This window comes from Hippoglossus hippoglossus, chromosome 4 (genome assembly GCF_009819705.1).
Source record: "Hippoglossus hippoglossus isolate fHipHip1 chromosome 4, fHipHip1.pri, whole genome shotgun sequence".
NCBI lineage: Eukaryota > Metazoa > Chordata > Actinopteri > Pleuronectiformes > Pleuronectidae > Hippoglossus > Hippoglossus hippoglossus.
The window spans coordinates 19,421,119-19,438,984 of record NC_047154.1 but is presented as its reverse complement, the minus strand read 5'-3'; the positions used below and the strand labels follow the sequence as shown (position 1 = coordinate 19,438,984).

The 17,866-nt window shown below is 40.4% G+C and overlaps 2 protein-coding genes across 2 annotated transcripts; one reads left to right on the top strand and one right to left on the bottom strand.

The window, feature by feature from the left end:
* The first annotated feature begins 6,856 nt into the window (after positions 1-6,856).
* gamt (guanidinoacetate N-methyltransferase) lies at positions 6,857-11,303 on the top strand. Its single transcript, XM_034582021.1, has 6 exons — positions 6,857-7,146; positions 8,926-9,071; positions 9,202-9,265; positions 9,557-9,624; positions 10,024-10,134; positions 11,053-11,303. Exons 1-6 carry the CDS (start codon positions 6,969-6,971, stop codon positions 11,191-11,193), a joined length of 708 nt encoding a protein of 235 aa, XP_034437912.1. The 5' UTR covers positions 6,857-6,968; the 3' UTR covers positions 11,194-11,303.
* Positions 11,304-13,475: 2,172 nt separating this feature from the next.
* On the bottom strand, positions 13,476-17,866 carry ndufs7 (NADH:ubiquinone oxidoreductase core subunit S7). The gene is made up of 8 exons (XM_034583489.1): positions 17,798-17,866; positions 16,851-16,887; positions 16,213-16,284; positions 15,986-16,115; positions 14,855-15,034; positions 14,517-14,563; positions 14,201-14,289; positions 13,476-13,748 (listed from the first exon to the last, which is right to left on the bottom strand). The coding sequence occupies exons 1-8, from the start codon at positions 17,811-17,813 to the stop codon at positions 13,651-13,653; spliced, it is 669 nt and encodes a 222-aa protein (XP_034439380.1). The 5' UTR covers positions 17,814-17,866; the 3' UTR covers positions 13,476-13,650.

Here is a 17,866-nt window from a genome sequence, read left to right as displayed (position 1 = left end):
CTCTGCGCAGTGACGACGCTGCAGGGGGCATCAGCCTTTAAAGGGACATCACACCCATTCACTCCGCTTCCATCCCACAGGAGCCGCTCGGGTCCTTTTAGTGAACAAGTTAATGAGCGTCCGCGTCCGAGGAGACGACTTGGACCAAGACAACCTGCAGCGAACCGACTGAGTCACTTGTTAAAACATCCCTTGTTAAAACAGACTTTTATCATTCTTTAAGAGTTTCTTTTAGATGAATCCTGTCTTTTAATATTTGTGATTTTGTAAAGCACTTTGTAACGTAGATTTTGAAAAGTGCTCTATAAATAATTATTATTATTATTTTATTATTAAAAATATTTGATTAACAGCAAAGCAATTGAGAGCAGGTGAAGCTTCTTCCAACTTGACCTTTCCTTTCAGAATTGATGTTTATTGTTTATTAAGTACAACACAAGGAATTTGCTGTGGTGTGTTTGTCCAAGCATGAATGTAAAAACATAAAAATAGGAAACAATATGAAAAAATCCCACTAGAATAAGATATTAGATATTCACAATTTCAAGTATGTACGTTATGAACGTTTTCTGGCCACAGGAAGTTCAGGTTTCGCAGGCGAGGACATTCATGCAGTGCAGTGATTGGGTCCCGGGCCTGAACAAACAGACGTGGGAACTCATTTGTCCCTGTTGTCACTGGCCTGGGGAGCCAGGTCGCAGTCCATCACCTTCTCGGCGGAGCGAGTGATGCGCTGCAGTCTGGCCTTGTGCTCAGCCGTATAGCAGCGGCATTCCATACAGTGATGGACAAGATGTGATGTATTTGGCAAGACAAAGACATTTAACATGTGGCCAAGGTTACATTAACAACTGGGCAAAGCAGGCAACTGCCCAGGGGCCTGTACAGCTCCAGGTTTAGTCCATTCGATTTGGCTCCACATATTTTGATTAATTCAAAATTTGTTAGAAATTTTTTTCCGCTTCAAGTTCTTTCATATATCAACTCTCACTGGTCGTCTTTCCTCCACCTTGGGGCCAAATCTAGTTTTAAGACCTCAAGATTAGGCCCTGAGCCCTGAGCGGGGCAGGGACCCTGTATTTTTATTATTTGCAATCTTTCAACACATTTATTATGTTCTAAACAGGCTTAAAATACTCCGGAAACTTTGCACACATGTCCAGCCTGGTGAAAATTTACATTCGTTATGTGTCTCACACAATCGTGTGGTGAAAAGTCTTGATTTCACTCCAAAGCAGTTTTAAGAATCACACGAAATGCAATCCCTGAAGAAACCGTGGTGGGATTTCTTGCTTCTGCACAAATTGAGGTTACATTGCATTAGTGAGGATGATCAACCAACACCATGGATTTTACAAAGTCTGTGATCGTGGACCTTCTCTCAGACACACCATGCAAAAAATGGCAAAAGCGACCCCCCCCCCCACTCCATCTTAATCACCTGCCTTGTTTGGCTCAACTTTCTGGATGCCTCTTTCAATCATAATTATTTTAACTGATCACATATAGATACTCAGCAATTGCACAAAGATAACCTTTTTTTATTTTGCATAAGTTCCGACGGCATCAAATACAAAAAAACACATTCTTTCCTAAAACAGTTTCTGACTAAAAAGTGGTAAAAACTGTTTAAGTCCCAAAACTATTTTATCGCTGAACTATCACTTTAATCAAATCACACACATAAGGGATATTCTAAGTGATCCCAGTGTAAATAAAATGTACAGCATATAATGCACATATCTCTCCCCAGTCCACATATTTATCATTGACTTCATTGCACTACTTATTGCTTCTTTGCTCAACTCGTACTGTTTACAAACTACTGAAGCACTTGACTTGTACATACTCTCATAGTGTGTACTTTTATGGTGCTGCTCATTAGTGTTTCCAATATTCTGCATATCCTCCTACTTTACTTTCATGGGCTATTGTACAGAACAGTCTGGTCTATCCACCACTATAATTTAAGTAATTTGTAAAATTCTTTAACTTATTTGTTCAGTTTTCTGTCCTTGTTCATTGCTGTGTGTCTGAGACCAATGTAAAACCAGAGTTCAATTCCTTGTATGAGCCAACTCTCATCTTTCTGATCTTTTCTGATTCTGATCTTCTGATCTCCTTTTCAAAACTGATACAATATTTTTCACTTCCATCAACTTATCCTCTTGTGAAACTCTTTGCTGACCAGGCCCACCACCTCCCACTGTGAAAACCTGTGGCCATACAGCGGCTATCTGCCATAATAATCCATAAATAACACCTTCCCTCCACACCCCCTGCAGTCACACCCCCCGTACCCTGCCAATAGTCACTCTGATACTCCAGTAACCCGCCCTTCTAACTTTAAATATGGCTGACAAACAAACAATGATGGCGGCTTACAAGTTATTAACTACAACTTATTTATTTCTGCAAGGAAATATTTTTTGGAGGATCAGTGAAGTTTAATCACCAATCAACTTAACAGCTATAGTCTAACAAAAATGTGATTAGGACTGAAGGGGTTTCATTCTTCACTGTAAAACTGTGCTTTACAAAAGAGGAAAACTCATGTTGTGTTAGAAAAACTATTTTGGAGAGCAGTCCTCTGCTACATTTCTCTTTTTCTTATTGAATTAACCCCTCAACACTTCCTGAAGGTTTAACAATACCTGCTTTCAAGTTATGTGAGATTTAGTGACAAAATGTTCTGCCAGCTGGAAAGAAACATTGTGCTGGTGTTAAGAAGTAGGACATTTCTCACAGGCTCATACATCAGCAGCTAAGGCACAAAGTAAAGTTGGCTTTCTTTACTCACAAGTTCTTTGAGAAGATATTTATCTATAATATATATATATATTATCTATTTATAGAGGGGTTTAAGACCAATATGTAGCTCAACCCACAATGTTATCAAAGAACTAATTAACAATAGAAATAGAAATGCCGACTTTATAATTTAGGTCGTATTCCCCAGTCTTTCATTGAGCTCCCAGTGGGAATCATGAGTGTCAGAATGAATGTATCTTCTCATTCAGTGTAATGTTTGTCTGGTAGTGTTCTTGTTTGCAGTTATCTCTCTAATATCCTTTTTAAAGGACAAAATGAGGTCACACATCAATATGTCAAGATTTATAACAGATTCTCCACCGGGACCCAAGTCCATCAAAACACACATGTGTGTGAGGGGGGGGGAAACAGCTTGATCAGGTTTCTCAGAGGAAACTGTCAGGTCTCTATTTTGTACTCAAAATAGAGCAGGAGAAGGAGACTCCAATGTCATGATGGTGCGGTTATTATCCACTGGATCATCAGTAACTGTCCTCTACTCAAAGACTTTTAAATTTTGGTTATGTGAGAACGGCTGTTGGGTTGTAATCATCAATCGAGACTTTAGGTCTATTAGGACTATTCAACCTCAGTTTGAGTCACATGTTTTAATTCACATCTGATATAAGTTAATGCTACGATTCAAAACAGGTCCAAAGACATGAGACCTAGAGGTGAGGCTGTCATGAACGTCAGTCTTACCTCATCTATTTGAGACGATTGTCAAGACACCATAAAGCCACAGACTGCACTGAAAGAACAGCGCCCTCTTCCTATTGTGTGTAATACAGCAAGCCAGAGGACATCCTTCCTAATGTGAGCCAATGGTTTCACATCCACTGAGTAACATGGGAGCCAGTGAAATACATACTAACCCACATTGTTAATGGGTCAACATACGTTTCAGAAACTGCTTTCTGTCTGCAGGTCTGACACTGTGAACATGGGTCACTGCACCGGCTATAAATCAACAACAGGGTTATAAAGTAACTTTCTGATGGAGGCACTATCACGTACATGCTGGAATCAATTTCTCAGATGTACTTTACACTTTTTCATAACTTGTTTTCCTGTGAATTGATATTCGAGTGACAAACCACCCACACACGACTTAGCATTAAGTACCACTAGGGGGTTTGAGTGCATGGTTTTCCAATTGGAAAAACCTAATTTCAGGAAATTGAGTGTGACGTAACAATGTGTTGCGTTATTTAAGTCAAACTAATTTGTCAGAAACCTGATGAAATGAGTCAAACCAGTTACCATCAGACATCAAACTATCGGACATCAGACTATCGGACCTCATAAAGCAGATGCTATAACAGTTTTACAGGAAACAGAATATATCAATAACTAAAAGGATGATATACTGATTTGTGTTAAGATTTTTTCTATATTAAGAGCATATTGTTCACCACAGTTTTATTTGTCATGCTGCCTCTGATTTTGGGCCCACCACATTCTGTAAAATTTAAGTCACATTCTTGATGTAATGTCTATCTTCTGGAATGTGAACTGAATAACACCAGGGACCTCTGTCCTGACAGATAGTGAAATGAGAGATTATCTTGCTGACTTGTGGAAGCAGTGCCTCCTCTGCCCTTTGACCTTTAATGTGACACTGCTGGAGAATTTCAGAGGGCAGCACTGTGTTAAATATCAGTGACAAAACGGTGAAAGAGCAAAGCAGGAGACCTGTGATGAAATATGTCACTGAATAAAACCAGTAGTCGCATATTGACACAGCATTGTTCGGAAAAATAGGGTAAGAGTAAAACAAAGAGGGAGTAAGATAAAGCACATTTAGTTTGTTCCTTTCTGATGATGTTAAATGTAAATGTAAACACTACAATTCAACCGCATCACAAACTGCAGCCTGCAAAATGACCATAAAGTTCAATTAAAACTTCCCTAACACAGCTTCAGCACAAACTGAAGCCTTCACGTTGGGAGGAACTCTTCTAATGCTGGTGTAGCACACTGCATACGTTTTAGCTAGGTGTACCTAATAAACTGCTAACTGAGTATATTCACATGCACAACAATGGAATGAGATTCTTGAGATGCTTTTTAAATGTTTTGCTGTGCTTAAGTCGTCATGTGACTTAAAGAAAGGAATCCCCTTTTGGGTTTAGGCCTGTTCTGAGCACAAGAGGGTCTTAACTTCGGTGTGAAGAATCAATAATGTTTTGCAAGTCATATGATGCATTGGATACAACAGAGATCTTTCAAACTGCTGTAGCTGAAATCCGTGGAAATGATCCTCGTCATGTTTGACTCTCGTGTGCCAGAGTGGTGCAGAAATTCAATATCAACCTTTACCAAAGTGAGACATTTCCTGCGACTACAACAGAATTTTGAGGTTCATGGTTTATTGTTTCCTGCTTCAGGCAGCATGCGGTTGCTGCATGAATGACTTTCTGTGGAAACAAGTGTGAGAGAAGAGCCTTGTATAAGAGTGGTAGGTGGATGAAAACCAGCAGTTTGATGAGGACCCTCACCGAGGAGCGGGCCCCACTCAGCTTCACCTAATGGGAGTGAAGTGGATGATGGGTAACCAGGGCAGAGGCACTGTGGAAATGATCGGATGATACATTTTTGACTGTCACGCCTTCTCACCGCGCTGGGAGTCATGTAACACACAAATAAAGGCTGAGTGATGGTCAAAAGTACAGACATTCAGGGTTTAATGAGGGATTGTGTCTGTCAGTTTAAGTAAAACATTGGATTCTATGGATACATGTTTATTTAAAAACACATTACTTTGTCTTTGTATTATTCAGGACAAAACTACATCCAGTGCTATTGGGGCTGCAACTAATCATAAATAAATATACAGATGAATTTATAATGTCTCAGAGTTAATTTGTTCAAATATCCTGTCAACACCTCCTCCTGTGATACACGTAGAGAAATATCCAGTGTCTGTGTTCATCAGAAGTAAATGTATTGGGACATTATTGATCCGTATTGTCCCAACAGGAATCATACCAAAATGAAAGAGCTTTACATGAATGTGCATGTTTTTACTCATAAAAACTCCATATCCAGTTAATCAGGCTGCTCAGATTACGTTTTACAACAGGAGCAAATGCATAACATGCCTGAATGACATACAGTGCTGTGGTTGACTTCAGCTGTTCGTGCCAAGACTCAGAGCAGGAAAAAACAAAGAGCTCTCACTCTGCTGCGAGCTCTGGGCACCACACAAATCCTCCAGAGTCTATGGCTGAAGCACTAACCTTTAGATGCAGTTTTAAGGAGAGATGATAACACTCAAGATTCTCTCAGCATTATATTTTACAGCCGGCAACTTCACGGTTTTATTCACTCTCACCACTTGAATCAACCTTGTTTCCAGTCGCAATAAAATAAAATAATCCTGGTTGTCTAAATGTAACCCTAACCCTAACATTTCTTTGTCATAAGGACATAACAACATCTTAGGAATCACCACTACATTTTAGATAAAGCCTATATATTGGTCATTATATAGGTCATTTTCTTAATCCCTTGAATTTGTATCTGCATTGACCATATCGGCCCCGCTCTAGAACAAAGTATTGTTCACTGTTACATAACAATATCACCAAAATTAAGTTGAATTCAAAGTCAATGTCTAATTCAAAGTCAACTCTATTTTCAGTTCAGCCATATGTCGAGGACATAGGTGGGATAGAAATGTAATTTCTCTCTAATCCCGTATAAATAGACAGAACATATAAGTACATATACAAGAACTCAAGTGATATAAGTACATAACATAGTACACAGTCAAAAGGCACAGGGTAAATAGGATGAGTATAGCTTGAAGGGATAGTTCCCCGAAAAATTTAAATTCACTCATGATCTACTCACCACTACTTTAATGGTGTTTTTAAGTTTTCCTCAAAGCAAAACCAAAGGCGATAAAACATTTCTAGGACTTGATTGACCGGATCGATCCAGTGCAGAGGAAACATGAGAGAAGAAACTGCCTGAGCTTTATGCCCGCAGAGTGAGGCCTCCTGTCTGCAGAGGTCCACTCTCGGTATGTTTGTCCGGTGCAGTCTCGCGGTGTCAGCACCTTTGCTCCTCATATAAACCGCGGCCTCCTCCTCCGGAGTCTCTCCCTCTTCTGTCTCCAGGACACTCCGCTCCTCCACCCACAGCTCAGCATGACCTCCGCCGCCCAGCCCATCTTCTCCCAGGGGGAGGACTGTAAGGCCGCCTGGCACGACGCGAGCGCCGGCTACAACGAGGCCGACACGCACCTGGAGATCATGGGCAAGCCCGTCATGGAGCGCTGGGAGACCCCGTACATGCACTCCCTCGCCACGGTCGCTGCCTCAAAAGGTAACGCGAGCGGGTTGAGGGGCTGCATCCATTATCGGACGCGTTCTCTTTGGATGATGTGTCCGAAAATAGGCTCATAGGCTACTTCTTGTTTGTTTTTTTGAGGATTTGCATTCGCAACAACATGCTAATGTGATTTACTTTTATAAATGACTGATGATCATTTTGCAAACAGCTATATGCCATTCATATATATTATTTAATGTGTTGCCGGCAGGTGAATTACACACAAATTAAAAATTTGAAATGAGTATTAGTGTACATTAATGTTGAATCTCACTGTTGCATTTATATAGATACAATTTAGATCATTTAAAAAAAGTACAAGGGGAATAAATTTACAATGTTGAATCACACATTTGAACTACTATCATACTTTGGTCTACTTTATACGATTATAGAATTTGAAAAATCCCACAAGCAATCTTTGATGTGGATTTGTGTATGTATATATTGATATAAATATAACACGTGTGTACACACATACAATAATAATAATAAATTTCCCTCGGGATCAATATAGTATGTTTTGAGTGTTGGCACACTTATTTGGCTTCCTCTGCTATTTCATGCTGAGCTGTGTTGAGGACACGTGTGCGCGGTGTGAGGGGCATGGTGGAGCTGAGAGCAGCTGTTCCACTACTCCAAAGAAATCTGCAGGGGGGGAAACGTCTCATCTGCTTGTAATGTGAAAATAGACTGATCCACACCCTCGCAGACGTACGAAAAAAGAACAGGCATGTGCACCAAAAACTGTGTGCACAACATTGCAAAAATGCACATTTCACCTGCAATTTTGCATTTACATTGATGTAGTAGTTTTGACAATGAAAATGTATTTTCTTTCCTTAATATTTATTCTGTCCACTAAGATACAGCATTTGTACAGGTGTATCCAAGATACATTCCTGTTTTCTCATGTTTGTCAGCAAATGCATGTTTGAATTCATAATTTGATTCCAGACGTCCCTTAAAATACTGACACAAGGCAATTTAAAGCATTTTAGACGGATTTATACATTTTAAGAGATTTTATTTTTTAAGTTACTTCAAAGACGGTACTTCATGTGACACTTTACTTGATGCGTTTTCTATTCGATTTTTTTGTCTTAATGCAAAAAAAGTTATTATGCACACTGATGATGTAAACTTTATTTTCACATGTGACATGTCATATTTTCCCTTTGAGCTTCTATACAAAATAAACATATTAGCGTGTGCAGCTGACTATAGGCCCAATAAATCGATATGAAGGCTTGAAGTAATAACAATTAACCTTTATCCCTCATCTATGTATATGCCTCTAAGCAACTAAACACTTTGGCCTCTCGGTTCAACCAGATTGCGAACAACTGGCTTTCCCTCACGCAGCAAAGGGAGAAAACTTGAACTAGTAAAAGTCACAGTTATATCAAAAGCAATACATCCAGTCAGTAATAGCTCAAAAGTAATGCTCCTCTTGTCCACCAGTTTCAGTGTAGGTGTGATTGTAGCACTGGAACCAGATCGACTTTGGTAGAACCAAACCATGTTTTATTTGTATGTGCTGAGATACCGGATGCTGGAAATTTGATGGACAAAAAATGCCACAGACAGTTTCACAGACATGTAACAGTTGTACAAATATGTCACAAATGATTTAAATACACAAATGTCCTAATGCTGAGAATGTTCTAACATAATCACACCTGCTCACAGTAGAAAGTAGAAAGATATTCTGACTCCAAAAACCTGGAAAGCTCCAGCAGATTTTAGTTTCTGCTCTGATCTGAATTGCAGGTGGTCGGGTTCTGGAGATCGGTTTCGGCATGGCCATCGCCGCCACTAAAATCGAGTCTTTCCCCATCGAGGAGCACTGGATCATCGAGTGTAACGACGGTGTGTTCGCCAGACTGGAGAACTGGGCCAAATCTCAGCCACATAAGGTCAGTAGGCTGATATCATCTACCTGTGCTGGTTGAAATCTGGTGTAACTGCTTGTTTCCACAGTGTTTATCTGCTCTTGTCCTTCAATATGAAGATGCTAATTATTGGAGCTGGTGTTTGTTACTGCAGGTCGTCCCTCTGAAGGGTCTTTGGGAAAACGTTGTCCCTACCCTGCCAGACAACCACTTCGATGGTAAGAACTTGTGAAGACATGCAGATAATACTGTTTCACTTAATGCACAATCCTGGATTTACAGTTTGAAAAATCTGTCTTGATGACCTTTGTGACACGCAATAATCACATGAAACATCCCGTGAAGTTGTCATCACCTCACCCTGACAACACGGTGTGAAGATGTATCATCCATGTTGACTTAGAGGGACAGATGGGTGCAGCTCAGGGCATTTTCAGATTCACTGCAATTTAAAAAAAACGGTACCTTGTTTTAAATAGAGTACTAACACTGTGTCTCTGCTCTCTCAGGTATCCTGTATGACACATACCCTCTGTCAGAGGACACATGGCACACTCACCAGTTTGACTTCATCAAGGTGAGTAGCTCAAATCCACACACAGTAAGTAGCATTAGCATTATTGTTTTTACATATTTCATAACTAAAATAATTGATTTCAATTGACTTCTTATACAGTATGTTCAATTCAGCACAAAGGAAGCACCAAGAATCTAAGGGCAGGAAGAACATCTTCGATATATGGACATTTATGTTAAATCGTGCCAGTGAGACTCCAGATGGTTAAAGTTCTGAATACCTGGAAATGTTTGCAAGAAAATTGGATTAAATGTAAATGAATATTGGTACAAGACATGACATGAATTGAATTAAATTTGGTTCACACACCGGACCAGTTTGTCTTCTTTAGCTCATATCACAACGGGACTTGAAGGATTGATTATTGTTTGATTTGCTGACGTGTGCGTTCTGCTGCAGGCTCACGCTCACAGGATGCTGAAACCAGGCGGCGTCCTCACCTACTGCAACCTGACCTCCTGGGGCGAGCTGCTCAAGACCAAATTCGACAACATTGAAAAGATGTTCGAGGTTCGTCCCCTTCACTACTAATCCAACTGAACCTATTAAAACCATATTAGACGTACTAGCCTGTAAAAGCCATTTTCAGACATGAAGACACATGAACATGATCTTGCTTTTCACATATGAAGAACGCAGCAGTAGACACGGGTCAGACACGTTCACAAAGGAAAATGTCCAGAACATTTAGACTAAGGGTGGCACTTGTGTAGAGCATGCAGGAGGCGGGACATAACATAGACATTCCACTATGTAAATTAAATGTTTTTATCATCAAAAGCTCTCAAATCTCATTGTCTTTCCAAGTTGACATCTTTGTCAGCGTCGTCTACTACTACTTCTAAACCTCTTTTTCTTCCTGAGGTGTTTGTATTCTTTTTGTTTTTTTTGTTTTTCATCATCAACATAACCAACTCAGACATTTTCACGACATTTTACATGAGGGCTTGCAGGAAAAGTTCCAGAAAATGTCTGCAGCAACTGACTGACTGTTACATCCTCAATGTTCCGAGTTCAGGGCCTGTCTGAAAGCAGCTCTAGTGCTGCTTTAGATACCTGCTAACTGTAATTAGTTTGATTTCAGTATTAGTCACCTGTGGTGCCATAAATAAAGTAGTTTGCAGTTCTGGCAGTAGAAAGGTTCAAGTTACTGAGAAGTGATATCAGTATAATCACCTAATTCCTGGAGTTGTTTGAAGTGGATCTATTCTCTCTGTCCTGCAACATGTGTTTCGACAGAACTGTTCAAAATGTGACTGTATTTATCTGTGAGCCACATGGTGCTAAGTGCACACGTTGGTTGAGTGGAGGGCAACGTTTAAAATAACGCACAGCAGTAATTCCGAGGCTAATGATAAACTGGGCCAGGTTGATAAAGCTGTGAGCCGCCCCTCAGACCGATCAACTCTGTCTGTCAATGATTTCCAGGAATCTCAGGTGCCTCATCTGCTCCAGGCTGGATTCAAGAAGGAGAAGATTAGCACCACCACCATGGACATCGCCCCCCCCAGTGAATGCAAATACTACTCCTTCAAGAAGATGATCACTCCCACAATTGTCAAGGAGTAAAGTCTGAACACACACTTTTTTTTAACTCATGTGCCTTCTCAGCTGAACCTCCTTACCTCTCACTGTGCTTCACTGACATTTCTCAATAAAGCCAAGTCCCTCCCAACTCACTTCTGAGCTGGTTGTTTTGTATTTTATACATTTATTTTGACATCAGTTCATTCTGCTGTGTGATTTCAGTTTCATAATAACAGCCTGTATCTTATTGATTTGAGGTGATTTTCTTCAGTGAGCTCCTGCAGCTTCTGTCCCAGCAGACTTGTGTTCATCTCTTCACTGATAAAGTTTATTCTTCCCAGTAACAAATATGGAACAGCAGCAGACTGAAAGCACATAGAGATTTGTCATGCATGACCCAGTTTTAGACCAAGCAGCAGATTTATCTCTACATGTTTCAATGCAGCCGTTGTCATGCACCTCAGAAAGTTTAGTCTCTTCTCCATGTTCACGGTTCAACTCTGCAGAATCACGTTACTCCAGCCAGAATGTAACGACAAATCAGAAGTGTGGTTTCCTAAATTAAATGTCCAGTTTTCACAATTAACAATAAAATAAATAAAATGTAAGGAATCATGTATGAATTATTCTGAAAACTGGTCAAAATCTGAACCTGCAAAAATCTTTAATTTCACGAATTTTTGTGAAACACCAGTAAACTGAGAATTCTACTACTGACACTATGTGTAGTTGTGTAATGCATTGGTTACATACGTGTTAAACAAGTGCTTAACTTCCTGCATAATAGCAATATGTGTTGGAATAGTCTAGGGAGGTGGAAACAGGACAGTATCTTCATTAACAGCTGCAGAAAAAGCTGCATGTTATCTGAACACGTGGGCACAAGTTCCCACCTGGTGAGGACACATTAATCATTAGATGGATGATGCAACACTCAGCTGCAGTAAAGAGGGAAACTACAGCAGCTGGCGCTGCTCGGATCTGAACCCTGAGCACGTGACCCTTTTATTTTAGGAAGTGAGACGTCGCACTTAGAGAAACATGAAGAGGCAAAAGCAAGAGACTGGAACTGCAATAATCAGTCAGTTGTTTTTTAGGCAAAAAAAATCCAAATCTTTTCTGGTTTCAGCCTCTCGAACGTGACGATTTGTTGTTTTTCTTCACATGACGCATACAACTGAGTAACTGGGATCTTCGGGTTGTTGGTCCAATGGTTGTCAGGGTGACTCATTGTGCTCTGGGAAATTAGAATTCACACTAGTTTCTGACAGTTGGGGACAAAACAGTGGATCAATAAAAAAATCAGTGGACTGAATAATGAAAACTGTTCAGCCACCAACATCCACCAGTTTTCTCCTAATGTGATCTGCAGGGATGGGACACATTTTTATACAGTAGGGATATCTCTTTGGTGGTATATGGTCTTTTGTGATATACTGACTGGCACTGCAGATATTTGACTCATCAGTGAGTCTAAAAGTACTTGAAACACAGTAAATATGTTTTTTTGGATTGATCCCTGCTTTATGGAGAGCAGACATCCTGCTGAATCTTTAATGTGTGAGAGAATCCCAGTAACTGTTTTAAAACCCGTCACAACATCTAACTTGTATGATAATTATCAACATGTGTTTTATTTCAACCTTTTAGAAGCTGCACAACCAGGGAGTCTCCCACTCAAAAACTTTGCTGTTGCAGTGTTGAACCCGTTTTTAATGTTGATTCAGACAAAGCTGCATAACAGCAACTCTTAATAGGAAGTAATGGGGAGTGCTATAGTAGATATGTGTAGCCACAGATACTGAAGTGCTAATGCAGCATACACAATGTACATGATTAAAAAATTCCACATGGCATAGTTCACAGAGATTCACCCCTCACTTGAATACCTGGCATTTGATGACCTCAGTAAACATTCCATCTGATCACTGCTGAACGTGGAGATAGAGCAGTCAAGGTCAGAGTTGGTCACAGGAGCCACCTAGTGGCTGAAACCTGTGTGTGGGAGTGTGAAGTTGCATATTGCCACTGAATCCTCCTCGCCTCACCCTGCTCTTTAAAGCACGAAGGAGAAACTACGTTGGCCTTCAGGAAAGTCAGTGTTTGGTTTGTTTCTACTGGGCTGTAGAAACATTGCGGACTCTGTGAAAGAGGACCTGCGCCAGAAGCAAATATAAAGGGGTCGTCCTAACAAGGATTATTGGTTTCAAATAATGATCTACTAATGAAAACATAATTATAAATATTATATTAAATTTCTGCTGATACACTTCCCCCAAATCATAAACTGGACCTTTATTGACAGAACAGATGTTACGAGAATCCATTTTCATGTAAGCCAACTTTATTGAAAATTATGTTCATTGAACTGTCTCTAAATTACAACAATGATTTAATTGAAGTTAGTTCTTGCAGCTCTACTTGAAGGAGGAGCAGAGCTCCAAATGAAGCCAGGAATACAGCATTTACATAGGAGATACACTCATTTAATTTACACATTCACTTCCGATACCAGATCCTCATCTTCTTCTCACGTTTGATTTTCTTCTGCAGCTGTAAAGTCCCATAGAGGAGAGCCTCTGCAGTGGGAGGACAACCTGAGGACAGACGGGATGAAAACAGATTCACTCTTACATGTTGTTTGGAGGAGATTTTAACCAATAATAACGTATTTGAGGTAATAATTATATTAAATATACTGCAGCTTCATTACAGCTACCCAAAAAAATAACTACTGCATCTTTCACTGATTTATTACTACTGGTACTACAAATATTGTCTCTACTGTCAAATGTACTACTTTTCCTAAGCTACTGACCAGAGCTACCATGAGTGCTGTATTACAGCTACAAGGAAACTGCTAACTTAACCTAGCTAGTAAAGATAAAAGTTAACCCGAGAGCATGAACAAACTGTGACCAAAAGAGTCAGGTATGAGCATGTATGTGTGTTGAGAAGTCGATATTTTAACAAACAGCACTTCTATCACTATTCATAAGGATTTTCTTTTTTTTTATTTGATCATTTCCACATTATGCTGTTTGTTTACCTGGAACATAAATATCCACTGGTACAATTCTGTCGCAGCCTCTGACGACAGCGTAGGAGTAGTGGTAGTAGCCTCCTCCATTAGCACAGCTGAGAGAGGGACACAGGGACATTTCTGAAGTTATTACACTTGCTGTAAAGGTTTAGACCGTAACCCTCAACTCATAAAGTAGGAACTACGGCCATGAAAGTACAAACAAATTGATTTGCATTAGTTAATGACTAAACTAATAATGGGTAAAACTTTCATATATGATAGTATAAACTATCATATGGAGAATATATATAATAAGAAATCTCTTCAGGAGGTAACTCACCTTCCCATAGAAATGACGTATCTGGGCTCAGGCATCTGGTCGTACACCTGTAAGAGAGAGGGAGTTCAGTCGCTGTTACATAAAGTCTGACTAAGAACTAATCCGTCCTTTGAGCTCGATGGAGGCTTCATTCAACTCCACCGATCCACCAGCAGATGGGTGATAATCCAGCCAGCATTTACACAGATATACTGTTCTCAGCGTTGTCAAACAGAAACATCTGAACGAGAAAGTACCACAGTGTCTCTGAAAAAGAACAGCTTCTTCCTCCGTTACAGAGATCACACACACACAACTTCCTTCACTGATGTTACATCCCCCTCTTTCACTACTCTCACCTTCCGCAGAGCCGGAGCCATCTTATTGGTCAGCGTTCCTGCCACGATCATGACGTCAGACTGCCGGGGGCTCGCTCTGAACACGACTCCGAAGCGGTCCATGTCGTAACGGGGCGCCGCCATGTGCATCATCTCCACCGCGCAACACGCCAGCCCAAAGGTCATAGGCCACAGAGAGCTCTGAGGGGGAAACACAGCGACGATTAGCTCACACAAGCCTGATAGAGCAGACACAAGGACACAGTTACTCATGGTGCGGCGCAAAAAACACAATACCGCCAAATAACAGGGTGATGGAGGGTCGATTAATTGGCTCTGGCCTTCAGTCACCATATTTTGAACTTTAGTTTTTCACCGCTCTGTATATTGATTTTATTCTCTCTGCTGATATTTGGCATGTTGTGATTTTTGTAAAGATTAGATTGTTTTTTCCAATGGAAAAAGGGGATATGAGCAAAATGAGAACTGAAAACACAACAGCTGAGCGACAGATACTTTATTCAGAATGATGTTTTGTCTGGTTGTCCAGCAAACAGCCCATAACTGGGGAGGCCTCAGTCAGTTGTTGATGAGACATTTGAGACGTCCCTTGTTTCCATGTGGTATAGTCATGCTGTGAATGTTACAAATGTTCATTCAAGCAACAACTCCGGTCTGTTTTTGTCTCTCAATCTGCATTTTGACGCCTTGAAAATTGAAATGTGTGACGGTCAGGCCACAGTGATGACTGACTGTACAATGAAGTTTAACATAATGAGTCATGTGTTTAGCTGCCTTTACTATTATTGCCTTAATTAGAGGTTTAAAATAACAATCATACTGCACCAGCAAACAATTAATATAAAAAGTACTTTTTCAACAGTCTCTAGTAAATAAACTGAGCAGCTAGAAGGTTGACTTAAATAACAAGCTCAGAAAAGATTCACCTACACATGACTAAAAGATCAAATAATGGTAATTCAAGTGAAAGAAAAATCACCAACCATGTGATATTTTAGACCAAACTGCCACATATAATGCTAGATTCACATCTTACGTCTCTAGACAAAAAACAAACAAGGATCCAGACATTCATTCATCTGCTCCACACAGGCTGGACGTTAACGCCGCCGCCGCCGCCGACCGACTCACCCTGCGTGCCCAGTTGACCAGATCATCCAGCTTGGTGATAACATACTCCCCCTTGCTGCTGGCTACAGCCGCTGGTTGGGCTGCTGCTACTGCTGCCACCGCCGTGCTCTTCTCTCTGACTGGAACCAGACTGCAACAGAAGGACAGCTTTACCGTGTGCAGAGTGTTTACAGGATGTCTGTTCTTCATTCTAATATTTACAGCAGGGCCGCGTTTGGAAATCTCACCTCGTGCAGGTTTTGTCACTTTTAGCCCAGCTGTGCAGACTCTTCTGTTGAACAGCAAACACCGAGATGGATCTGTTGGCAGGTCAGAGAAGGAAGTTACGAATGATGGGAAGAAAGAGCTGAAACTATTATCATAGCATATTTATGTTATAATGTTTAAAAAGAATGAAAAGCACCAACAGAACAATAAACACAGATCACCTGGTAACTGGTTTAAATGTTGCGGCTGATTAGTGTTTAGATGTGAAATCTAAATCATTAAAAACACTGAACAATGTGTGATGGACATATTTTATTTTGAAAGATGCTGTTTTCGTCTTAGCCTCCTGAACTTGATGCTTTAACAGCAAATGTTTCAGCCCGAGGTTTTGATTGGAACAGTTTCAATAGACATCAACACAGTAACTGATAAATTGTGAACAAAACTAAATTTGGATGAGTTGGTTACTTGTTGATGTGTCAGATGTGTAAATATATCTAATTTTGAGAGACTGAAGGAAACTAGCTGGAATATAAAAAATGAAGAATAAACCCAACTCCTGCAAAGGATCTGGATACTGAAGCAGAGACAGGACCAATAGGACTGAGCTGGATTGAATTAGGTTTGGAAACAAGGACCAGGATTAGTAGGTGCTTACCTTGTTGAAAAGGAGCCAAACATGGCCAGGCGAGGCGCTGCAAAACAAAACAACAGACCAACTGAGGAAAACATTATAACCACAGCCATTAACTGAGTATATCAGAGGTTTGATATCATGCATTGTCCAAGTGGGGATCTTCTTTGGACAATTGATTCAGAAGTGATAGAAATCAGTCCTTTGCTTTGCTAGAATAAAAGACAACATTGGATTGTCAGTGGGATGACATCATGCAAACACTTCTACAAAGTTTGGTCAAACTATTTTCTATGAAGCCTGAGACTTGTCAATGTAAACATATAACAAGCCTGAATAATCTATATATTCATGATCGAATGATGCAGCAGGAGACCTCTTCTAACACTGTCCACACTGCACTCCCATGTTTGATATGCACTCATTCTAACGGTATTAAATGGAGTATTGTGTGTTTAAAATGTGCCGAATTATGGATCAGAGCCTAATGTATTTATAAAAGCAGTTAAATGATACTTCAATTGTCATAATGTGTGTAAATACGGGTGTTGACACTAAAACCAGTCTGTTTCAATGAGGAGTTTGGTTTGACGAGGTGTTCTTTGCTGATGGATCACACTGGACCACACGACACTTCTCGTGTATTAGTCCACGAACAAGACAGATTCAATAAGTAAGTGACCGAGACTCTGAGATGTTTAAATACAGCGAACATCGTTAAATATGTCCGCTGATGCTCCTGCTAACATCCCAGTTCGTGTTAGCTAACCCGGTTAGCCGCTGTGCTAATGCAGACGGAGCAAGGTCAGCGTGCGCATTCACTAAAAGTCCCTGGTTCGAGCCCGGAAACAGTCGCAACACCGACAGGTGCGTGGCCACGTGTCTGTTGTTTGAGGTCTGTGAACATCGTGAGTCTGGAAACACAGGAACGTTCATTAAAAACGAGTCTTTTAGGTCAAAACATCACTCACCGACCAACGCCGCCATCTTTGGAATTCTGGTTACGTCAAACTGGTTCCTGTGCGTTTCAGAGGTCGAAC

Bases quoted from the DNA above. Each gene is read 5' to 3' on its own strand.
- gamt (XM_034582021.1), top strand. From the start codon at position 6,969: ATGACCTCCGCCGCCCAGCCCATCTTCTCCCAGGGGGAGGACTGTAAG. The intron at 9,072-9,201 runs GTCAGTAGGCTG...TTGTTACTGCAG, and splicing joins CCAAATCTCAGCCACATAAG to GTCGTCCCTCTGAAGGGTCT. The intron at 9,625-10,023 runs GTGAGTAGCTCA...GTTCTGCTGCAG, and splicing joins ACCAGTTTGACTTCATCAAG to GCTCACGCTCACAGGATGCT.
- ndufs7 (XM_034583489.1), bottom strand. The intron at 16,285-16,850 runs GTAAGCACCTAC...ACCTGCCAACAG, and splicing joins TTTGGCTCCTTTTCAACAAG to ATCCATCTCGGTGTTTGCTG. The intron at 16,116-16,212 runs GTGAGATTTCCA...CTTCTGTTGCAG, and splicing joins AGTGACAAAACCTGCACGAG to TCTGGTTCCAGTCAGAGAGA.